Raw genomic sequence first — 26328 nt, forward strand, 5'->3', positions numbered from 1 at the left:
AGGAATTTTGTAGCTAAAATCCAAAATTTCTCTTTAAAAAAAAAAATGCTACAAGAAAACAATAAAAAGAATTCAAGTCCTAAGAAGCCACCATCATGACCACATAAGATCTGGCAGCTTCTAGTATAAAGAAGAGAAGATCTTGCAATATAGCATTTAATAAAACCAATGATTCAGGCTTACAAACAAAAATAACTTACCCTGAAAAGTTTAGCATACTCATAGAATAAAAAAAATGGATTTTAATGGTATAAAAGACTTTCAATCACTTATGATAAAAAGATCAGAGCTGAGTATCAACTCTAAAATGCAAACATCAGAGTCAAGAGAAACATTGAAAGGTACATTTATTTTACTAATTAGAGGTGGCTAGATCATAATATAATGCTAACATTTAAGTGTCTCTGTAGAACCTAACTGTATTCAGAGTATTGAGAGAATTAAATAAGAAACATAGAGAACCTGTGGGTGAACTAGTTCTGTTCTGTAGGTTTTAAGAGAGAACATGGAAGAAAGGATAAAAAAATATAGAAATAAATAATATAGAAAGTATAATATAAAATAGTATAGAAAGAAATATATAGGAAATATATAGGAAAGAGAAACAATGGAGCAGAACTTATTACTTCTCAGAATTGGAGTATACAAAGTTGAAGGAAGGGTGAAGAGAGTAGGCATGAGATGAACCTTATTCTTATCTGAAATTAATAAAGGAATTAATAAACAATTGTACCTACACTATAGTCTAAAGATATGTCAAATTCAAGAGGGCACATAATGATGGGCAATGAAGGGAATGGTTAAGGGGGAATTAATGACAGATCCTAATCTAAAGGGAGAACAAAAAGGAAAGAAAAGTAGAGATATCTTAAAGAATCATTTTCTCCTCATGTCATGTAGCTTCCAAAGTCTTTCTCTTTCTCCTCATGATCCCAGGAAGAGCTTAAAACCTCTCTCAAAGGAAAAAGAGAAGAATGCCTCTCCTCTTCAAAGTTTTTATACCGATTCCTTCTCTCCTGCAGGCACGGCATGGCATGTCAGCATTTCTTTTACCAGGTCGGAAATTCTCCAAATGAGGGCAGGAAAAATGCCTTAGCCTTGGCTGGAAATAAGATTCTTAGCAATCTCTGACTCTTTTTGCCTCTTTGCCACCATGTCTAGGAAAGTAAAAAGAAACCACATAGGACTAAGAGCTGCTTTGTATTTTTCATTGTTTTATGGGTTCCTGTGGCAATGAATTAATGATCTAGAGGCCAGTGTACAAGTAATATCCTTCTACCTACTTAGCTAAACTGATCCTCAGGAAGTAAACACAATCTGTCACAAGATTTATACTCTGACACTTTTCAGGATGGTTAAAAAATCTACTGTTACCTGTTTGGGAATAGCCTTGGTTACCTCCATGATTTAAAGATAACGTTTAAATAGCATGATCTTTGCCCTTCCACTTTTAGCTTATTAGGTGGAGAAGCAGACAGAGCACTAGACCTGGACTTATAAAGACTCATCTTTCTGAGTTTAAATCTGGCTTCAGACACTTACTAGTTGTGTGCCTCTGGGAAGGTCATTTAACCCTGTTTGCCTCAGTTTTCTCACCTGTAAAATGAACTGGAGAAGGAAATGACAAACCAGGTCAGTATATTGGCCATGAAAACCTCAAATGGGATTTCACAGTGGACAAGACAAAAAAATAATAATCACTGAACTTTTAACAACCTGGATCCCAGTGTTGAGAAACACTGAAATGATCTGCTAGGTATAAGTCACAAGAAATTGATCATTTTTTGCTTAGAATTAAGGAGTTGACAGGCATCACTTTGGGAATAATAAGAACATGAGTATATTGTTCATATTTTTAAGGTCTGAGAATATGAATGTGTATACTTCAGTAGGATATTATATACTCATAACATATAAAATCTGCTATCACATTATAACATGGAACCCTTACCTTTTAAAGCTTCATTGACATAATTCTGTATATAATATATCCTCATCTTGTCTTGCATCACATGTGGATCATCATCAATTCCATTAGCTATTACGTATACAGGGATGTCTCCATATTTGGATTTAAACCAGTTAAGCATCTTGCGCAATCCCCAGGGCACCACAGCCACCCTACCTGGTGAGTTTAGCCATGTGCTATCTGTCATTTCTTGTACTTCTAGATAGTCATTATACTTCACCGGATCCTCTTTTTCCCAGTCCACAAGGATAGTGGTATAATGACTTATAGCAAGAAAATCAAATGATCCCTGGATTAGCTTCTTTTCACTTTCAGTGAAATAAGGCAAAAAGAAATTGTTTCTTTGGTTCAGCCATTCTCTCATAACATATGGATAGTCCCCACTGCCAAAAATGGGCTCAGCAAGCCAGCCAATGTCAAATTCCAAAACTCTCTCCGCCACTTCTTTATCTTTTTGTGAGAAAGGGCAAGCTGGCTCTACCCAATCAGCCTGTAAAGCTATAGATATTTTACCTTTCTGAGATCTTCTAAAATGTTGATCATACATATGCCAGGCTTGTGCATGGGCCTTCAACAGATTATGTCCTGCGTTATACGTCATATTTTGTATGTGAGGTTCATTCATTGTAATCCAAAACTTAACAAACTGGCCAAGTTCTTTAAAGCACAGCCTGGCATATTCTCCAAAATAATGAACAATGAGGGGGTTCTCCCAGGCTCCGTGTTTAGTTAAAATGAGGGGAAGGCCTTGATGCTCAGGGGCTGGTTGCCATAATGCAACAACAGGTGTTATGTTGACACGGACGAGTTCACTTACAAAACAGCGATAATAATGTAAGATGGTATAATTGACTTGAGAGTGGTTCCCCAAAGGGAGAATCTGGGCCCACTTCAGTGAAAAGTAAAAATGAGTTATATGGATTTCCCGAAGCAGAGAAACCTGGAGCCTGATGGCAGCAAAGTCCACACAATGAGGTTTTCTTTTTGAAGTTACAACCCCATCAACTTTAATAAGCTTTTTACTCTGATGGATATCCCAGACATAAACATTTGGATCATTAAACTGGGAAGGAGTTGTATCTACCTAAGAAAAATAAAGAAAACAGTTTTAACTGGACAGTACTGAAAAATACAGTAAGCATAGAAATTCATTAAGCAGAACAATGAATCATAAAAAAAATCGGTTAAATACATGTTTTTTCAAAAACCTGCTCTCTGAGGCAGCTATACAGTGCAGTCGATAAAGCACTAGCCCTGAATCCAGCCTCAGAAATTTAACACTTACTAGCTGTGTGACCCTGGGCAAGGCATTTAACCCTAATTGCCTCACCAAGAAAAAAGAAAAATGTTCTTGTTATCACCTGTCTATTACATACACAGTTGTTATAAACAAGCACATATTTCTAATCTTCAACGTCATCTTAACATGAAAAAGAAAAACAAACCCAAGCTTTATTTAGTGTCTCCCAATTACAACATTACAGTACACACACACACACACACACACACACACACACACACTGTTCAATGATGGAAGCAACATATTCATAGAAATGTATCATTTAAAATAATAAAAATTTTTAAAAATAAGTTTTTTTTTTCCCCAATAGAATGAGCAGGTCTTAAGAACCAGAGTCAATGAATATGGAAGAAATCTGTATGTATGAACATAAACTTGTACTCCTTGTCACAAATACATGCTTGTTCAAATGTCAACTGAAAATATATGTTAAGGTACTATTAGCATTTATTGAGTAATTACTATGTGCACAAGAGTAAGGCAAGATGTCCCAAAAGTCTTAATGCAATGTTAAGCTTTTGTTGCTTTACTACCTGTTATTGGAGATTTGTGCCAATAAGTACACACTGACAGAGCCATAGCTAAGCATTTTTGTGCATAAACAAGTACTACAAAGCATGCATGTAGCGAGCTGCACAAACTGTTTGTCTCCTTAAATGAGGTGGGGAGCAGGGCTGGGGTGAGGATGGTATGAGAGGTTTGAGAAAGGGAAAATGACAGGACATTGCCACAAAACTGGAAAACAGGGATCAGAAGATACTGGCAGAAAGTCACTAGAGGCCACTGTGTGTAAGCAAGAGATAGAAAAGGTAGGAGGTACACAGCACCACAAGGGAAGAGCTTACTCTAGCCTGCCATCTGATAGATTCCTATTTTTAGCTATTTATTTTATTAGCTAGATGCTAAACTCTGTTGTTTCTATATCTGGAAGGAGTACAAATACTGTGATATCCTCTAAATCTAGTTTCCTCTAAACTCACTTCTAAAGAAGAAACTTCACCCTAGTAGCAGGGATACACATAGATCTATAGTGTTAGAGAAAAGTAGTTAAAATACCTGCTAACTAACTGGAACAACTCTTTCTAGTGCAATACTAAACTAAGCAAAACAACTTTTAGTGTTAAAATAAAAAGTAAAAGCTAATTTTTAAAAAAGCATTTTTGTGTCAACAATGATTTCTAATCATTTTAAAACATAGGTACCCAAAATGAACATGAATCATTAGAACAAGTGAACATAACAAAATAAATAGCAAATATATAACAAAACCATATGGATAGTCACCACTGCCTATTGTTCTGTGAGAGTACTCTCTCCAAGAAATGAGAACTGCATGACACTTAACATCTAGTATTTTCTTTTGCCTTAACATTTTTTTAAAAACTTAAAAAAAAAAAACATCCTTATAGAGCTCAAGTGTCTTGGTTTGACCCTCTACTCCACTCTCATTCCAAAAGCAGGGGTCAGTCTAATCGCAGTTTTGAATGTGCAGAAAAAAGTTCTGTTGAATTTTATAGGGCTGTTGAAAATCAGCTGTGGTTCTCTCTGGGGAGGTCAGTACTTGCACTTAGAAAAGAAAGTAATAAAAAGCAGCATGTCAGAGGGAAATTGCTTTTCTAGAGAATTGTCCCTTGTAGATTACCAGTGCATGCATTTCCCCTACTCCTGCAGGAATGCTGTCAGAAGTATTTTTCCATTGTGATGCATCCACAAATCATGTTTTCTTGGCCTTGTGGCAGAAAAATGTTTGCATGCCCTTTTTTGAAAGGAAAATATACATCTTGTGAATAACTTTTTGGTTAGCTTTTAAAAGAACCCTAAATTGAGTAAAAATGCTATAACTGTGATTCCCAATGGCAGCAGCCATATTTCTAATTTTAGTCTCAATGATAGCTTATATGAAAAACAGTATTTGAGCTTTTCTTTTTCCTTTTTTGTAAGTAATCCATCAGATATGCTTTTTGAAATAATGTATTTTTACAAAATATTTTAAAATTAGAAATGACGTTAGGTTCTGCAAAACTCTGCCAAACATCAAGGAATTTTGTAATGGATCCTTTAAGGATGATAAAAAGATTTTTTAAAAATGAAAGACATTGAATTTCAACTTTCATACTTTTTTTTTCCTTACAGAGCTCTGATACAGGATATAGTGGGGGAGGAAAATAAAAATGTTGCCTTCAGATCTGCTGAATTAAAATGAGAGAAATTTTTGTTAATATAAGTAAATGTTTGTCATGCTTATGTTATGTACAAGAAATGCTATCACTTGGGAATCAACCCATCTATGTACATAATTATGATTAAATGAACTGTCTATCTAAATAAACTGTGGAGTTTTATTGTTGATTATCTTCCTGCCCCAAAGCCCAGCACTCCATCCACTGTGCCACCTAGCTGCCTAAAAAGGAGTAAATTCTTTATGTATTCTAAGGTAATTTTAAAGAAAGGTACAAGCCACTATTCCACCTAGGTTTCTGTGTGTTAAATATAGATTTTGCCCTCTTACAAAGTGGCTCAGTCCTAATGATAATGAGAAATTTAAATGGAAAAATCTGTAAGATAATTACAACAAGAGCTACAGAGTTTATTTAAATAGGTTATCAGTTTGTTTAGTCATAATTATACACCCAAATCGGTTGGTTCCCAAATTATAGAATGTAAATATGGAGCATAAACATTTCTTTACATTAACAAAAATTCTCCCACTTCATTTGGGCAGATCTTAACACAGTTCAATCTGGCCTCAGATATGTATTTACTAGCTATGGGACCCTTAGCAAGTCGTTTAACCTCTGTCTGCATCAGTTTCCTAAACTCTAAAATGGAATTTTATTTTGTAGTTTTGTGAGAATCAAATCAAATAATATTTGTAAAGTGCTTAACATGGTGCCTAGAACATAATAAGCGCTATATAAATGTTTCTTTTATACCACTTTTTTACCACTTCCTTCTTTCCTAAATTAGGTAATGAACTTTCTCCTGTTACTCTTTAAGTTTCTTTTTGGTTACATTTTAAGTTCCAAATTGTCTCCCATCCCCTCCCTCCACTCCTACATTGCAGAAGGTTACCATTTAACACAGATACACACAGACAGACACATATGTAAAACCATATTATGCATATATACTTCAGTTCTTTTTTCTGGAGGTAGATAGTGTCTTCCTCTGTTGATTTAAATATTTAAAATATTCAAAATAAAGTTGTTCTTGGAACAATATTGCTGTTTTCTTGGTTCTACTCATTTAACTTTTCATTATTTTATGCAAGTCTTTCCATGTTTTTCTAAAATCAATCAGTTAATCATTTCTTATGGTACTATAGTACTCCATTACAATTATATGCACAACTTGTTTAATTTCCAGTTCATTGCCACAGAGTTACTATAAATAAATATTATAAATATTTTAGGTTCTTTTTTTTCCCCTGATTATAGTAGTATTGCTGGACCAAAGGGTATATATACAGTTTAATAACTTTTTGGCATGTTAATTCCAGATTGCTCTTCAAAATGGTTAGATCAGTTCACACTTCCACCAACAGTGTATTAGTGTCCCAGTTTTTCCACATCCTTTCCAACATTTGCTATTTTCCCCTTCTATCATTTTAGCAAGTCTGATAGGTATGAGATAATATTGCAAAGTTCTTTTATTCCTTAAGTTTCAAAGTAAACATATAAACTCACCTTGACTTCAATTTCACCTGTCTTCAAGCAGAAAAATTGGCAAAAAAAAATTAGTGATAATTACCAAGGTCTTTTAAAGTAAATATTGTCCTTTCTGACTATTGATGAAAGGACATAGGCAGTATGAGTACAAAACTGTCAATCTCCTCAAGTCTAGGTTAAAAATATACATATATATTTCAGTATATTAGAAAACCTGGGTTTTCAGTCAAGTGAATCTTTCCACTGCCAATGACTACAACCCTTTACCATTTTAGTAGTCACGTGTTACTGTGGTCAAAAACATTCATAGGCTGGTGGCCAAACAACTAGTGATGAGCCTCTGCAATCTTAGCTTGAATGGCTGACACATTAAGCAGCTGCTTGGCCTGTGGAAGGCACCTCTCCAGCTTGTTGGGCCATGCAAGAGATGGTCCTCCCTGGGATAGTCTTCAGGGTCACCTCCAGCTCACAATGAGTCATGAAAGGCAGGTAAAGAGGGAATGGTTTCTATCACAGTACAGGCTCTTTACCTTTTTGGTGTCATGGACTGGCAATCTGGTGAAGCCATTCTCGGAATTCTGGGTGACCTCTTCTCACAATCATGTTTTTAAATGCATAAAACAAAATACATAGAAATAAAACTGAATGTTGTTATCAAAAAAAAAAATTCCAACTTAACAAAACTAAATTAAAGGCCTAGTATGTAAAAGGTTAAATTATATGACCATTCACATCAATTTGTGTTTTAGAGTCAAAACAACAAAAGGAACAAATGTTAAAAATGCCAAAGAAATGGGAACAGTTTGGGATAATAAACAGAAATAAATGAAGTGTTAGGTAGCTGTGGGACTAATTGATAACAAAGTTATATTTTTAAAGCCCTAAAATTTATAAGAGAAACCATTGTTATGTTCTCCAACACAAAAAGGTTTAAACAAAGAAATATTTTATAGAGAAATATTCCTTTTTCTTTGTAACTATCTTTTTTTAGGTTAGAAAAGAAGTTTTTCTACATAGCTTATAAAATTTTAAATAATTTCTCATGTTTCATAAAATTCTTTAAGAATTATTCTCTCCAGTTTCCCAACAAAGGAAATTATTTTTTACATTCTCTAAGACTACATAATAGTATAGAGTTGGAAAGTCCCTTAAAGGTTATTTAGTTTAACTTCCACACTAATGTAATTTTTAAGATAGTATTTATTATGACTTTTCATAATAAATTTTAGTGGCTAATGTGCAGTTATTGATATTTTAGTTTTCTTTTAAATGTTTCTTTTGAAAATGCCTCTTTTGAGGCTCTGAAGTTGGCTAAAGGTACCTGGATCTATTTTCCAAGTCAGGCATTTTTCCAATGAAATATTTCACATTGTCTTCTTTTTTATTCTTTTGGTTTAGTTTTATTGTTTCTTGGTTTCTTATGAAATTCTTATGCTTTCATTTTCTCAATTCTGATTTTTAAGGAATTATTTTTTTCAGTGAATTTTTGTTCCTCTTTTACTATATGACCTAGTCTGATTTTTAAGGTGTCATTTTCTTCAGTATTTTTTGTGTCTCCTTTACCAAGCTGTTGACTCATCAGTCTCATCTCTCTTCCCAATTTTTCTTCTACTTCTCTTGATTTTCAAAATCCTTTTTGAGCTCTTCCATGACCTGTAACCATATTTTTCTTGAAGGCTTTGGATACTGAAACATTGACTTTATTATCTTCTTTGAAAGTGTGTTTTGATCTTCTTTGTCATCAGAGTAACTTTCTTTTTCTGTTTTTATTTTTTTCTGTTTTTTTCTGTTTTATTCTGTTGTTTGGACATTTTCCCAATCTATTTCTCAACTTTCAATTCTTTATCAAAGTGGGGCTCTCTGCTTCCAGGGTAGAAGGCACACTGCCCCATGTTGTACAGCTGTTTTCAGAGATATTTCTAGAGACCTGTAAGTTTTCAATTTTTCCAACATAGTATGATTTAAGGAGAGCTGTCTTTACTATTCTCCTGGCCTGTGCTCTGATCTATGATTGATCAAGAGCATTCTTTTCTTCCATGGAAAAGTGATGAGGATCCCTACTCTGGTTCTACCACAAGCTCTGGTGTGCTAGTGGTCCTCCTCACCCTGAGATTGCCACAGACCCAGATCCAAGTATGGGCAAAGCAACAGAGTCCTGTCCCCCATGCCAGCAAAGAGACCCCCAAAATGTTCTGATCAGCTGTTCATCCTCCTCCTATCTGTGGGCTGCAGTTGCTGTTGATTCAAAGCTGCTCCAGGTTTGTTGGGACCTGGTCTGTGCTGGCATGACCTGTGCTGGACTATGCTCCACTATCACCCAGGTGCACCAAATATTTCCTGTTGACTTTCTAAGTTGTCTTTGGCTGGAAAATTATTTTGTCCCATCCTTTTGTGGGTTTTACCACTCCTGAAATTGTTTTATGGGATAATGTAAAGGTGTTCAGAGGGGTTTAGGGGAGAGCTCAGGCAAGTTGCTGCCTTTTCTCCATGCTCTTGGTTCCACTTCTCTATCCTAACGTCTTAAAGAAAGCAAACAAATTTCAATGGACATTAAGTCCATCCCAAAACTCTTTCTCCAAATCACATCAGCTGATCTGGTTCCTAAAGATAAGGTTTCTGAGTAAAGATGTCACTGCCTGGGCCACTCACTAATTGTACTTCCCAACTCTAAAGGCAGTTTCTTCTTTCCTTGTCAGTGAATGGTAGGGAATAACATCTGAAAGAGAAGATACAGGCACTGACTCCAAAAACTATGACCTTTAGCACGGCAAGTGACTTAAGTGAAGGTGAGATGAAAACTTCTTTCTCCCCTTCCAATACTGATGGCTCACTGGATCCTCAATTATTGTCCAATGAAAGTGAATGGAAGCTTAGAATCTGTGGGGGACAATATCACCTCATCTTTCAGGCACAGTTCCATACATTTCAAATAATGAGTAACAAATCTCATGAAGAGGAAGATTATAAAATCATGGATATATGGGGACATTATAATATGAGGAACATTAGAAACTATCAAGTATAACCATCTCATTTTATGGATCAGAAGGCTGAGACCCAGTGAGGTTACATTATTTGCCTGTACTCACATGGCAACTAACTAGAAGAGCCAGGACTTCAGGCCCTGTGCTCTGTTTTCAAATCCAGAGCCCATTCTATTGCACCATGCAGTCTTAAAAGGGCTGACTCTGACTGAACAGTATCCTGGATGGAAGAAAGGAGCCACAGTCATGAGACTTTCAGGACAACAAAGGGGAGTTCTAGGAGATAACTAGTTGCCTGAGAGAAAGATGGGCTCCTCATTTCCATTTAGAGGGAATGCATGCAGCAACTGAAAAAATATTGGAGAAGAAAAGTGATATTTAGTTCAATTCATAAAAGAGTTTTGTCTCTAAGAATGATTTAGGGCTAGGAAAAATATGCTCCTGGCATAGATTTTGAAAAATAACTTGATTGAAGAGCGCTCACAGCAAGACTGATAAACAAACCTGTCCAGCTTAATAATGGACTGGAGTAACAAAAGAGAGATCAAATACAGGACCAGAAGAGATAAGGGTATTGTTAACAGATAACAGAGCTTGAGCATTTGGAAACTAGCTGGTAAGAGAGGTCTCCTCTGGATTGTCACTACAGAGTTCATCATAACCTATGCTTTAGGATTCTTGAACCACATTATTCCCAGTACTCAAAGTTAAAAATCACAGAATGATCCTTTACTCTTTCCTTTTCCCGCCCCTACCAAATTCAGTCCCAGAGTCTATTATTTCTGTCTTTGTAATATTTCTCACATTCATCCCCTTCTCTTCCATCCCACTGTCAGCAATCTGGTTCTCACATTTTATTCCTAATTAACTCTTTGTTCCAATCTCTGTCTACTTCAGCCCACCACAATGCCTATTTTCCCCAGATAAATCTTCCTAAAGCTCAATTGTGTTTTTATTGCTCCCAATTCAAAAACTTCCTATAGCTCCCTATAACTTATCAAATAAAGTCTATTTCCCTTACAATGGAAGCACCTTTAAAAGAATGTACTATTTCTGGGAAATAAACAATTGAATAAAAATATATTGTCTAAGAATGAGATTTAGATTTCTGGACACAACTTAAAATGTAGGAATGACAAGTTCCCTAACTAGGGATGAGGTCTACCTAAAATTGATACAAATTTTATCTGCTTGGTAAATTTATATTCTATTATCATCTAAAAAAAATGAAAAGAGTTGAAGAAAAATATCTACATACATCTCCCAAACATAATACCATTGAAAGTACAGAGAAGATTATCAGTTGAAAGCTACAGAAATTGACAGAAAATATATTCAAGAAAGGAGTCAGTAGTAAAATTTGTGGTCTCAAATATATGTCATTAAGTCATTCACTTGTGTTTAATTTTTACAGATACTCCATGGACTATCACTTATGTCTTTATATTCTCCACCAGCTCTCAAAGTCTATTCAGGTTCATATTCAAAGTTATTCATCTGATCCTCTGCTGTCCGTTTTTCCTTTTGCCTACAGTCTTTCCCAATATCAGGGCTTTTTCCAATGATTTCCATCTTCTTATTAAGTGACCAAACTATTTAGGCTTCAGCTTCAGAATTTGACCTTCAAATGAATAGTCTGAATTATTTTCTTCAAGTATTGATTGATTTGCTCTCCTTACTATCCATGAGACTCTTAAAAGTCCAAGAAACTTTTCCAGCACCACAATTCAAAAAAGCACAGTTTCTGTGGCATTCAGCTTTCCTTATATCCAACTCTCACAACCATATATTACTTCTGAAAGAAGCATAGCTTTGATTAGCTTTGTAAGCGAGGTGATGTCTCTGCTTTTTAGTATGCTGTTCAGATTTGTCATAGCTTTCCTTCCAAAGAGCTAGCATCTTTTAATTTCACAGCTGCAGTTGCCAGTTGTGGTGATCTTTGAGGGAAAAGGTACAAAATCTTACACCATTTCCATTTCTGCTTCCTCTATGTGCCAGGAAGTGATGGGACCAGTTGCCAAGATCTTTATTTTTTTGATGTTATGCTTCAAACCTGCTTTTACACACTCCTCTTTCACCCTCATAAAGATGCTTCTAAATTCCTCTTCACTTTTTCCCCTCAGAATAACATTATCTACATATCTGAGATTTTTTCTACTTCTCTCGGCAATCTTAATTCCAGCTTTTGATTGATCCAGCCTGACATTTCACATGATGTACTCTGTATATAAATTAGGTAAATAAGGTGATAATATTATTCTCCTTTTGTACTCCTTTTCAAATATTCAGTTCTAACTGTGGCTTCTTGGCCCACATACAAGTTCCTTAGGAGACAAGTGAGCTCATCTCCCATCAGGAGAAGGACTTGCCACATTTTTTTGTGAACCACACAGACTTTAGTGTAGTAACAAAGCTGATGTAGATGTTTTTCTTGAACTCCCTAGCTTTCTCCTTAACTCAGTAAATGTTGGCAATTTGGTCTCTAGTTTCTCTGTCTCTTCAAAAACCAACCTGTTTTTTGGGTAATTCTCAGTTCACATACCACAGAAGTCTAGCTTACGGAATCTTAGGCAGAATCTTGCTGGTGTGAAATGAGCATAATTTTTCAGTAATTGGAACATTCCTTGGCATTGCCCCTCCTGAGTAGGATTGAGACGTAAACTGATCTTTTACAAACCAGTGGCCACCAAATTTGCTGGCATATTGAGTGAAGCCTTTAATAGAATTTTAAATAGTTCAGCTGGAAGTCCATCAGCCTTGCTAACAATGTTTTCTAAGGCCCACTTGACTTCACTAACTACAATATCTGGCTCTAGATTTGTAACCTATGTAGTTTTGGGTGATGTTAAACTCTTTCTTATATATTTCTGTGTATTCTTGTCATCTCTTCTTAATATCTTCTACTTCTGTTAAATCCTTACCATTTTGTTTTTTAAGATGCCCATTTTTGCATAAAACTTTCCCTTGGTACCTCTAATTTCTCAAAGCATCTTTGGTCTTTCCCATTCTATCGTTTTCTTCAACTTATTTGCATTGCTTATTTAAGAAAATCTTATTTCTCCTTACTATCCTCTGGAATTCTGCATTCCATTGGATATATCTTTCCTTTTCTCCTTTCCTTTTTTTTCTCAATTATTTGTAAAATCTCATCAGACAACCATTTTGCTTTTTTTGCTTTTTCTTTGAAATGTTTTTTGTTGCTGTCTTCTATACAAAACTACAAACCTCTAACTATAGTTCTTCAGATACTCTAAAAGATCTAATCTCTTAAATCTATTTATCACCTCCACTTCATATTCATAAGGGATGTCATTTAGGTTACATCTGTATGGTACTTTCTTCAATTTAAGCCTGAATTTTACAATAAAAAGCTTGTCATTTGATCTACAATCAGCTCCATGTTTTGTTTTAACCAGTATATAAAACTTCTCCACTTTTAGTTGCAAACTATAAAGTCAGTTTGATTTCTAAACTTCCATCATAAATGATGTCCATGTTTAGAGTCACCTTTTAGGCTGTTGAAAAAGCGTGTTATGACCAGCAAGTTATTTTGACAAAATTCTATAAGTCTTTACTCTGATTCATTTTGTATTCCAGGGCTAAACTTGCCTGTTTTCCAATTATCTTTTGATTCCCTACTTTAGCATTCTAATTACCTATGATAAATGCAACATCTTTTTTTCCCCTTTTGTTGCTATTTCTAGAAGATGCTATAGGTCATCATAGAACTGATTAACTCTGGCTTCTTTGCATCATTGGTTGGAGCATAGATTGGTACTATTGTGATGTTGAATGGTTCAAACAGATATCATTCAGTCATTTTTGAGATTATATCCCAGTACTGCTTTTCTTATCCTTTTATTAAGTTTAAGGACTACACTCTTTCTTCCAAGAGAGTCTTATTCATAGGAGTATATATAATAGTCATCTGAATTAAAATCACCCATTCCCATCCATTTAAGTTTCCTGACACTCACGAGATATTGATGTTTAATTTTTCCATCTCCTGCTTGACTGCATCCAATTTCTCTTGGTTCATAGATCTTACATTCTTACATTTACAGCTGAACACATGGACAGAAAGAAGAAAAAATCCAGTAATATAGGAATTAAATCACAAATCTGATATAAAAGCATAACAGTGATAGGAAAAGGAGTGGCTTCAATTATCCTCTCTCTTCTAAAACTAGAACTATTAACTTCTCAGTTTGCCTTAATAATTTCACCCTTTAAAAATTACAGGAATCAGTGAGGGAAAATTATATTCTGAAAATTACCAAGAGGCACATTTATTCTTGATGTGAAGAAAAATCTTTTAACAATTAAAGTAATCCCAATTTAGAAAAGGTTGCCCTGGGAGATAGTAGGTTCTACTTTATTGGAAATCTTCAGGCAGAAACTAGATAACAATGTGTGCAGTAAGGAGCACTGGGGATTCTTTTTCAGATATGGATTAAAATAGATGGGCAGTTATGCCCCTTCCATCTCTCAGTTCAGTATTTCATATCCAATCTGCCTTTAAGATGATGACATATTTTTAGTAGACATTAAACTTCTTGTGATTTATTGTTTTTCCATTTATATTTTATACATAGTGACATTATTTTGTTTGTTTGTTTGCGGAGGCAATTGGGGTTAAGTGACTTGTCCAAAGTCACTCAGCCAGAAGTGTTAAGTGTCTGAGACCAAATTTGAACTCAGGTCCTCCTGATTTCAGGGCTGGTGCTCTATCCACTATACCAACTAGCTGCCACAATAGTGACTTATACATACTCAATTATCAAAATTAGCATGAAGCTAGAAGTAAGAATAAAATAGAAAAAGGTAGGGCATCAAATTAAAACAAATGCAATCTAATGTATCATACAAGTTTTTGATAACAAAAAAGTTATTGATGGAAGAAAATTTCTAGACATTGATAACAATAATTTCATGTAAAGATTTAACTGATTTAATTAACTTATTTTACTATAAGGAGGAAAGTCAAAGTGACTTAAATGCCTGCATGCAAATACTTGATATGCTTGTCATTCAGAGAGATAAAGCAGCCAAGGGCAACATAAGCTTATTATACTATAAACTCATTTATAAAATCTGACAGAGAAGGATAACAAAAAAATATAGAGCATTATTACATCATAAAACACAGAAAAGCTACGAAGGGTAAAGCAAGTTTAAAAGAAACTTGGCAAGAGACCCTGATTAAGCAAAATCAGTCTAAGAACATTTGAGCATGAAACTGAAAGAAGACAAACAGAAGAAAAATAGAAAGGATTTACAAAGTTAAAAAAATGATTTCACATCTATTTAAATATTTATGAAAATAATATGCATATGCTCCAAGGGAAGAGGCAGATTTTCAAAAGTGATGCCCTACAGTAAGCTACATCTTTATCATCACAATTAAATCCAATGAATAAAAGATATAGAGAATACAAGATCTGATCTTATAGTCTGTTTAATACAGCTTGTTGACTATGTGACCCCCTGTTCACAATCTATTGGTATGGGACTTCCCCCTTATGGCAAAGAGGAGTGTCTGTCTTGTATGAAGTCAGGGCAAAGTTGCTGAGAGATAAGAGAGCTCCAGACTTCCCCAGTTACCCTTAGAGGAGTCATCATTTGAGTATTCTGGGCTTCCCGTTTTTAAAGAGAAGATGGAAGACACCAAATCTACTTCAGGATTCAAAATTCTGGGAGGAAATCAGAGGAGAGGTATGTTTCTATCATGTTCCTACTCCCAGCTTTTCCTAGAGACTTCATGGAATTCCCTTTGAGTAAGATCCATTACACTGTCTCTTGGTTGAGCTGAATCAGCTCGCACCCAATGGAAGAGCTACTTCACATTGTAAGGTCTCCTATATATTTTTTCCTATATATAATTTCTGACTTCTGTTTTGTGACTTAAGAAAAATGGGTTTCTTTGCTATTCACTATGGGTATTCATTATAGAACTGATACTTGATGGGAAAAGGGACAAGCCTTGGATTTAAAGCTTGGGCTTCCCCTTCTCAAAACAACAAAGTAATCATCAGTGAGATGGAAACTCCTACACAAACAATATAGAAAAGACTATACAGATCTCTTTCTAGTCTGGTACTCTCTCTCCCTAAGGAGAACAGAGCAGCCTCTGACCCTAATCTCCTGCTTCCCTTCTTAACAGAAATGGATGTCTCTACTGGAAGAGTGCTAGGAAAAGAGACTAGAGAGGTCTAATCTGCCTCAGTCAAGTCACACACAACAGCACCTTTGCTATATGTGGGGTCTTTTCTATACATGGGGCTCACCACAAAACAGGGAGTTATTCACCTAAAGTGTTTGCTATTATCATGGAGGAGATTTAATGCAAAGTCCAAATTTTGAAAGGTTTTCATATACATGATGAAGTGCTCTAAATTCTCTTCTTTGAGGATGATTTTGCTGGTTCAGTCAAGCCTTAGAACAAGGCAAAGCCTTCTGGATTTAATTCATAGACACTCAAGAGTTTGGCTTAATAATCTACAAAAGAAAAATCAAGTAGATGAAGAATACCAATTATCCAGATAATGGCATTCAGAGAGGTGAATAATCCATAAGGTTTATCTATGAGAAAATAATTTTTTGTATAGATTGAATAGGAACGAGTACAGACAAACAGGATACTAGGCATTTAATAAATGTTTAAAGAAAGAATAAAAAAGTTCTTTTTTGTATTCTCCAAGTGTCTAGAATAATCTAAAGTAGTTCACATTTCTTGTAATCTCTTTATAATGAGAGGAAATTCCATTTCCTGAATAACAAAACTTCTGTTCTATTTTAAAAAAAAATTATCAGTATTAGTCATTGTTGTACAACTTGCAAGGTGTCCCAAAAGTTTTATTAAAGTTTAAACATACAGGAAGACTTTTGGGACACTTTGCATAAACCCAGATCTACAGAATGGAAACAAAATTGAAAAGAATGATCATTATTGATCATTTATATCTTTAGTAGTTTCACAGTACTTAGAACAGAGTAAGCATTTAATAAAAGCTTTTTCATTTAATCAGTCATTATAAGTTACTGTGGCTCCTGAAAGTAGCTCCACAAAATGGCAGTTCTTGTTTTTTCTATATTTCCATTATATTCCAGATTATGGAGACAAATAAATGATAATGAATTATTTTGAGTCTTTCCAGATCAACCAATTTGGACGCAATTATATACAAATGAGGCAGTGTAACATAAATAGCCAGTCTTGAAGCCAAGAAGGCCCATGTTCAGTCCTACCTCTGCCACAATTAGTCAATCAATAAACATTTATTAAGTATTATTATCTAAGTTCCAGGTACTATGCTCTGGGGATACAAAAAGAGGCAAAAGACAATACCTGCCCTCAAAACGTTTGTAATCGAATAAGGGAGACATTGTGTATAAATATACACAATAAAAGCTATCCATGGAAATAATTAGCGGGGATGGGCACTGGAATTAAGAAAGGTTAGGGAATTAAGAATAAGAGATGGGATTTTAGTTTAAGGAGCCAGGGTGATCAATAAGGGGATGGGAGAAGGAAGAACATTCTAGGCATAGATGACATGCAGAGAAAATTCAGAAAGTCCAGTCACACTGACTGACTTTATGAATCTGAGCCAGGCATTTAGTTTCTATGTTCTTGGTAGTGTTCTAAGCCTCTAAATTGTAGAATACTTATTAAGCTAAGCTGGTAAAGGAAGTTTCCTCATCTAGAAGATCCATATATTAATGAAATTATAGATACTAGCTATATAAATAGAGTCCAATATTCTACAAGAATAAAATGATCTAAAATCTAGGTAAATTTTATGTGACTATAATAAGTTTTTAACTTTTTTCCTGTTTTGGGTCTTTTTGGCAATATGATAAAGCCAAAAGATCCCTTCTCAGAATAATATTTTAACGTAAATGCATAGAATTACAAAGAAAAATAATTCTACTGAAGAATGGTTCTCAAACTATTAATTTTAAGTCAAAGTCCCCCCAACCTAGAACCTACCCATGAATCTCTTGATTATCCTAGTATCGCAGATTAAGAATCTCAGCACAACATTATACCAGTTGTTATCATGTCAAGATAGGGAATAAGACTGGGCTGATATGACCTGTTTTTGATGGAATCATGCTGATACTAGACATTTCATAACCATTTCTTTAAGAATCTCTTCTAAAATCTTTCTGGTAATCAAAGTTAAAGCTTATTTCCCTAGAGTCTGACAAACTCTTATTTTCTTCCCTTAAAAAACAAAAAACAAAAAAACCTGTGACATATGTCCTTCAGTTTTGCTGTGCCTCTTCTTTACTACATAATCCTTCAAATAGCACTCTGCATGGTTCAGCAGTTGTATCTAACTGTTCTTTCTATTCAAGCCAGTTGCTTTTAAAAGTATATAATGCACTCTGAAAATGACTATATTTTTAAATTTTGAGAAATAAAAGATAAAATTTCACTGTGTGAAAATACCAACAAATACCACTGGATGGATTGTTTTGTAGTAATTACACGCCACAGTGAATATTAATATAAGAAATAAATTAATGTTGTCAATGAAGATTAGTGAATAATAGAGGAATAACTTATTTCATACTGTTTCTCATTAAACCTTGATATATTTAATTTCTTCTTTTTCTAACAACTTTAAGTTTATTGTGAAAGTAGGAATATTTTTTGTTGAAGGTATAATTTATCATATTTGATATTTGCCATGCATCATTGTGAAACTGTAAAGAATTGAAAGCATATAGCTACTTTCAACCTAAAAAGGAAGCACTACTTACTAGAAACAAGACTTGATGGGACTGTTGATTTGTGACAGCTGACTTACTTGAATGTAGTTGTCAACAACTCCCCAAGCAAAGCCACAAGGAAATGTCCCTTCTATTGGTAGATTTTCTGGTAAAGAAGGAAAGCCATTTCTTTCTATCAGCTTTTGGTAAAACAAGGCTGAAGACTTTGGTAGCAGCTTCTTATCATGACTTAGGAAATCTATGTAAAATAATCCACGTCTAATGCTGTATCCTCTATGCCATTCAAAGCCATCCATGAGGGACCAAACAGTATAACCAATGACTTCGACTCCATCATATCTGATGGCTAGTAGAAAAAAAGGAAAGTGGGGGGGGGAGGTAAAGAGGGGGGGAGGTGGAGAAAAAACAAAATAATCTTGAATTACTCATTTGCCTTATGAGCAATATATTATAATGAAGTCTCAGGTCTCTAAAATAATAAATGAAACAAATGCAACTTCTCATAATTAAGATACTTGTTTATAATAATCAGACTGGCAATATACATACGTGCTAATACTGAGTCTTTTGATTTTTAGAACTATTTAAAAGTTACTAGGGAAAAAATGAAATTTCTTAACTACTTAATAGTTTTTAGATAATTTTAAAAGTACAAATTAATAATTAAGCCTACATGGTCTTTTGAAGTTAAAACAGAAAAATATACTTTTAGTTTAAAAGCATTTTTCATCAGCAGCATTCCAGCAATTATTTTTAATCATTTAAATAGATCTTTAGTTTATTACTTAAACACTCAGGTTAAGCACAGTATGCATGGCTTAGTAAATTTTTAAAAATTTACACAAGGCTGCCATCAAGTCTAATTTAATGTTAACACCACAAATAACTCTTTCCTCATGTTATCATATCTCACAAAATTAATTCTAATTTCCTACCAATAAAGCTTGAATTTCATTTCATTTAAAGATAGTAATTTTAAAAGTACAGAAAACTTGCATGATTATTTTTATGGCATTCTGATGTACTCTGTTCAAAATTATATACTTAGGTTCTTTCTCACCATGTAATAGTGTATAAGCACATTAACTAGGAGCTGCTTATCTTGTTGGGGAGGCAGGTAAAAACATTGTTTTTAAGGTGATATAGCAGAAAGAGTTCAGACCCCCAACTCAAAATTTTACTCATGGTATCTGTTTTCATCTCTACACAATGAAACTAAAATTGTTATTTTTAAAATTATTCAACACCTTAAACTGAAAGGGAACTACAAACATGCTAAGTATTACTATTGTCATAAATAAAAATAATAATATTGTCTTACTAGTCGTGGGACTCTGAGCATGTCACTTAACCTCAGTTTCCTCATTTGTAAAAATGGAGCTAATAATAGCACTTACCTGTCAGGATTCTCATGAAGAAAAATGATATAATAATTGTAAAGTGTTTTGAAAACCTTAAAATGCTACACAAGTTCTAATTATTGTTATAGTAATACTATTACTGTTGTTAAATAATAAATATTAAAATATTGGAATTTAGTAAGCTTAAGAATTTTCTTGATAAATTGGGTTAGTTGGTTTTTGTTGGGTTTTTTTTAAACAGGAAATTAATGTTAGCAACACACCTACCTTTTAAAGTTTCCATAATGAATTTTTTGAGATAATACATATATTTGGCATCATCCCTTTTGGTGGTACCTGAAACAAACCAGCCATTCTCCACAATAAAAATCTGAGGATGGTTATATTCAAGATCTATCCAGGAGAGAAGTTGCCTCAGACTTGGTGATTCCAATTGTCGAAACTTCATATGAGGGTCCAAGAGCTGAAAACTCAGAGTTGGTCCAAAGGAAAGTGCAAAAAAGTCAGCTGTCCCCTTGATGAAATTTTTCTCAAATTCAGTAAAATTTGGCAAAAGAGATGAAAGATTTTCCTTCATGCTCTGTGGGTAGTCACCATCAATGAAGACTGGTTTAGCAAACCAGCCCAATACAAAATCAAGAGATTTTTGACATTCTTTTAGATCACGTTCAGTCATCTTTCGGGGATTGATCCAATGAGAACTAAGTGCAATAGACACTTGTCCTCCTTGAGTTGAACGAAAAGATGTATTGTAGAGATGCCAGACTTTAGCATGGGCCTAGAAAAGGAAGAAAAAAAGAACAGTTTTTCTTTTGTTCTGATTTGAAACATATTTCAGTAATGACTTCCAATGTTATTAGTTTCAGCACCGAATCCAATTATCAATCATACTACTACAATAAAATATTAATTTTCAATGCCAGTGGAAGAATATGGTTCTTCATATTCATAAAGGGAATTCAATAAGTAAAGGGAAACTAAGTATAAGTAAATATTCAAATCAGTCAATAAACCTTTATTATTATTATTATTATTGTAGCACAACTTGATAGGCTGGCCACATTGTTCTAATGCCAAACTCACATTTGCCTAAAAAATTGCTTTACACAGGATTCACACAGGCCAGTGTTCACATGGACATCAAAAAAAGTTATACAAAGGCTCTCTCAAAGTCTCTCTGAAAAACTTTGGAAATCACTTATGAGATATGAAAGACACTGGTGAAGGAATATCCAGTATGGGGTGCCCCCATCAAAGAAGGTGCCATGCTGTATGAGAGAAGCAGAATTGCAGAAGCTCAAAAAAAAACATGAGACACACAAATTTAGAGACATCTCCACTCCAACTGTTCTTGTGGATTATTTGTGCCCTGCCTGTGACAGAGACTTCTGAACTCATCTTAGTTTGATGAACCACAATCTAGATCACTGTACCTTGACCACAACTTTGTGATGCCATTTTGGTCCTTTTCAAGAATGAAAAATAATCATCAACTAACTATGTATGTGCTAAGGCACTGTGCCAAGCACTGGAGATACAAAAAGAGATAAAAAATAGTCCCTGCCCTCAAGGAGTTTACAATCTAATGGGGGAGACAACATGCAAGCCAATATATAAAAACATGCCATATAAAAAATAACTTAGTGGCCCTGGAGTTGGAAGACTCATCTTCTTGAGTTCAAATCTAGTCTCAGATATGTACTAGCTGTGTGACTATTAGCAAATCACCTAATTGTGTTTGTCTCAATCTCCTCATCTGTAAAATGAGCTGGAGAAGGAAATGGCAAACCACTTTGGTACCTCGGCCACGAAAACCCTAAATGGAGTCACAAAGAGACAGATAGAACTGAAAAATGATAGAGTAACAACAAAAATAGAAGGAAAGCACTGGAATTAAGAGGCATTGGGAAAGACTTCCTGAAGAAAGTAGAACTTTAGTTGGGAGTTAAAAGAGGTCAGGGTGGTCAGTTGTCAGAGTTGAAGAAGTACAGAGTTCCAACCACTGGGAGAAGCCAGAGAAAATGCTGGGAGATGAGATATGAAGTGTCTTACTCATGGAACAAGGAGGAGGTCACTTATGGATCTAAGAGTACTTGTAGGGGAATAAGATGTAAGAAACCTGGAAAGGTAGGAGAGGACTCTGTTATGAAAGTCTTTGGATGCCAAAAGAGCATTTTGTGTTTTATCCTGGAAGCAATTCGATCTAACACACACACACTCAGAATTCCGAAGGGTAGTTCTGACTTCCTGCAGATCAGCAAAGTCTTTTCAGAATTCTCCTTATAAGTCAGGGGACCACAACACCTAAATGTAGCTGATAAAGAACAGCTGCCCTGTAGTTACCAACTTCTTCCTTAACAACTATTGAAAAAAATGGTTGTTGGTATCAAACGTCCTTTGTTATACTAAACTATTATTGACTTTATCTCATGTTTGCATATTTCTGTTCCTAATCATTCAAGAGGCTGAAGATTTTATTGTCTCACTCCTATCTGAATTAAGTTGTTCTCCAACTTTGAAATATTCTGATTTTTCCTTTTATTTCTCATACTCATTAAATCCTGCCAATTTTCACACCACTCCCAGTGCAAGCTTTTCAGTTTTGTATGCCAAATTAGCTCTTTCTCTACCCCAAATATTCTCCTTGCAGTTCATTTAAGTGTGCTTGTCCAAGGACAACCTCATTCACATTATGAAGTCATCCACACATTTCAGAATTATGAAGGAGTTTATGACTAACTTGTATCATAAGATTTTTGAGGCAGATATTTTGTCTTTTGTGCTATGTTCTATAAAATGCCTTTTATGCTTCAAAAATCTACCCAACCAATAAGTATTTTGTTGATGATTAACTATTTCTCCCAAAACAAATTTTATCTGCACCACTAATCTCTCAATACATGCTGGAGAAGAAAACATTTTCATTAAAATAATAGGATCATTTGCCCACATTCCAAATTTTGGCTATCCAATCTACCCTTACCAATGACCCAAGAAACCCCTAAGAAACATTCCCAATCTAGTGCAGAGGTTTCATGGAAGAATTCCCCCTACCTAAGACTCATCCTGACTATAGTCCAGTGGTTTTTAAAGAAATGCTTGGAGGAAAGGATATGAACACCTATATCTCAACTGTGATAATTGCCTCTTAGCTGAACAAATGACTTGAGGAGAATAATTGTTGCTTCAAAATGGGTTACAGGAACAAACAACCTTATTTCTGAAAGTACTTAATGTGTCTTTCTGAAGTTTATGTTGAAACTATTTTTCCATTTTTCTTTAATTTTACAAATAGACAAAGAGAGCATCTCAGGAAGACCCCAACTTATAGTTATGGATTAAAAAATGAATTGCAAAGTACTGTGCAGTTATCTTGATCTGATTCTAACTCAACTGATTTCAAGTTTAGTAAACAGAGAAAAGGTCAGTGGTCAGAAAGTGTTACAACACTGCCTAAAAAACACATATTCAATCATAGTAGTGACTAACGTGACAGAGTTTTCCTAGATAACTCCACTGATATTTTGTGAACACATCACATAGCTATCATGTTGTCCTTCCAAAACATCAAACAAGATAGCCCTTGCCCTCAAAGAGTTTGCAGTCTAAAGGGGGAAGACATAAAGAGGTACAAAAAAGCAGAGTAGGAAGGGGGGAAAGAGGATACCTGCTTGAAACTTGTCAAGGAAACTAAATACCTTGGAGGATATTACTTATCAGAAAATCTTTTTCCTAACACAGAAAATCTCCTAAATATATATATTGAATTTAATTGGATTTTTACAACTATCCTGTGAGATCTTACAGATTTTCATTCCATACTTTACTGAATCTATGATCCCAAGGTTAGAGCTATCAGCAGCAGTACAATCTACTCACCCCTCTTCATCACTTGTAATTGCTGTCCATACCCTTTTGTAAATCATTTAAAGGGGGTCCATCCACCCAAGAAACTTAGGGACTCCTGTAGGCCTAGAGCTTTTAACCTGAGGTTCATGAACTTTTCTTTTAAAAATATTTTTTATAACTATTTCCATAATATTGGTTTTCCTTGTGATCTTATGTATGAAAACACTGAGAAGGCTTCAACAAACTCCCAAAAGGATCAGTGATACATATACAGAAAAAAAGTTAAAATTCCTCTGCTCAAGATCCCTTGATAACATATGATTACCAGTGGATTACTACTATCAATGGTTATCCCTTATTCCAAACATGGCTCTTAGTCATACCTCTTATTTAGGACTCAACTTAGTGGTGGCTTTTGAAACACTTGCCAGAAGGGATGCATCAGGAAACATTCTTTCAACTGCCAGATGGTATGGCAAAAAGTGTTTTGGATTATAGCAGGACAAAATGTGGTTTCCAATCCTACCCTCTAACTCATGTTAATAAGCTCATTATTGTCAAGTCAGAAATTTCTTCATCTGTAAAATTTAAATAATAATAATACCTGCAATACATAGATTTGGGGGTTGGTGTGAGAGTCAAATAAGAGAAAGTAGTTTGTAAACTTGAAGGTCTATATAAATGAGACAAAGTATGTTAGAGCAGTTATCATGACTCCAGTTCGTACTGAGTCCTTTAGATTAAATTTATATAACTCTCAGAAAATACATTCCCACCAGACTTATTCTTTAGGTGGGACAAAGGGCTCCCAAATCCCTGCTAGTATTGGAGAGATCACACCTAACAAATGACACCTTCTAATTGAATAATTGAATAGGGTGGGGGATAGAATAACTTGTCTTTCCATCCACCTAGCTCCTGTCATTGCAAGTGAATAGACTGAGGAGGTGTCTATTGTAAAATTAAGTAAATTCTTTTTGTTGAATACAGTGGTTCTTTAGTATTGGCCAAAACTCTCCTAACATGACAGGAACTGATTTTTTTTCTTGTGGAAAAAGCTGGTAAGTCATCTTCTGTTGAAGGAGGAAGGGCTGAAATATTTTTCGGGTTTGGGACAGTCTATTGGATGTGCCTAATTTGATTGGAATGAGTCGGCATGGGGTCAGAATGGGGTCTTCAGTAGCCCCTCTTTCTGTCTCTCCATATCATCTCTTCTGGTTGGCCACAGGAGAACAACTTCCTGACATTGTTCTGACTTCCTTTCTGGTGGTCTAGAGGAAAAGGAGCAAATTACTAAACTCTGGATTTTTCCTACTGGACAGCCAAAAGAGCCAAAGGAGTGGAGTCCTAGCTTGGCTTCCTTTGTTTTGCTTTTTCTTTCTCAATAAGGATTTCGGAAATTCCTCATATTTACATGGGTCCCAGTAGGCCCAGATTGGTATCAATTGTAATCTGGCACAATCTTCTCACAGAGAAAAAATGAGTACTATTTTTTAGAATAATTAAGAATTTTGTTATAGGAGTCATTTTTGATTAGTTGTATTTCCTTATTGAATTAATATTTCTTCTAAGAGTCCATATTCCCTGTAATTCAACTTATTCTATATTTGTATATGTTACTAATTGGAGACTTTCTCCCATATATTTTAACAAAATTGTTTATTTTGTGCAGCTCAGCTTTCCCAGCCTTGGATATCTAATGTTGAGGGGGGAAAGGTCCTATCTCCAGATACTTGAGTGCATGCAAAAACCACTTTACAAATTTTAGCTCATGTTATTCTCACAACAATTCAGGAGGTAGGTGCGTTTTTCTCCTACCTATTTGTTTCCCAAATTTGCTTCTTTCTTAAATTCCTTGATTTTTACTTTTTTGCCCAAGATTTTATCATCTTGAGCCATGTTTTGTTTTGTTTTAACATTCTATCTAACAATATCACTTCTGTTCATGTGAGCTGCCAGAAGCAGGGAATAGTCATCTGCTTGACAAGTTTTCAGAGGTTGAAGCTTTTAAAATACACCCTAGAAAGAACTCACTATTAGAATTATGTTAATATGTAGCTATCTCAGGACCTTTTAGCAAGAAGTTGCCAACCACAAACACTGCTCACATCTTCTTTTGACCTTTCCTGGATGATCTCACACTTAACAGAACCAATGCATCTCTAACATCATTCCCCTAGTAAATGAAAAGCAACTACTTTCTCTACAACTGATACAAATAGATCCCTCCTCTTCAGGAAGAGCTTTATATTTCTTAGTTCCAAGTATTTATTCACTGACTCTTCATCAATTTTTTTCTGTTTAACATTATTTTATCCTTCAATCCTATGTTACACACACATTAAGATTTTGCTCTCCCTCTTCAGATTATTTTTCTTCATTTTCACATAGAAGACCTTATTCCATTGTTTTAAAGAATACATTATTTTCACTGATAACCTGGAGAATGAAAAGG

At 34.8% G+C, this 26328-nt stretch overlaps 1 protein-coding gene across 1 annotated transcript in view; it reads right to left on the bottom strand.

The window, feature by feature from the left end:
* Positions 1-26328, bottom strand: part of KL (klotho) — a 55439-nt gene that overhangs the window by 10642 nt on the left and 18469 nt on the right. The window contains exons 2-4 of the mRNA XM_003764513.4: positions 20292-20802; positions 18741-19009; positions 1952-3053 (exon numbers count right to left, since the gene is read on the bottom strand). Coding sequence (XP_003764561.1) covers positions 1952-3053; positions 18741-19009; positions 20292-20802 — 1882 coding nt within the window. The remainder of the gene's footprint in view (positions 1-1951; positions 3054-18740; positions 19010-20291; positions 20803-26328) is intronic.

The sequence above is a fragment of the Sarcophilus harrisii genome, chromosome 3 (genome assembly GCF_902635505.1).
Source record: "Sarcophilus harrisii chromosome 3, mSarHar1.11, whole genome shotgun sequence".
NCBI classification, from domain to species: domain Eukaryota; kingdom Metazoa; phylum Chordata; class Mammalia; order Dasyuromorphia; family Dasyuridae; genus Sarcophilus; species Sarcophilus harrisii.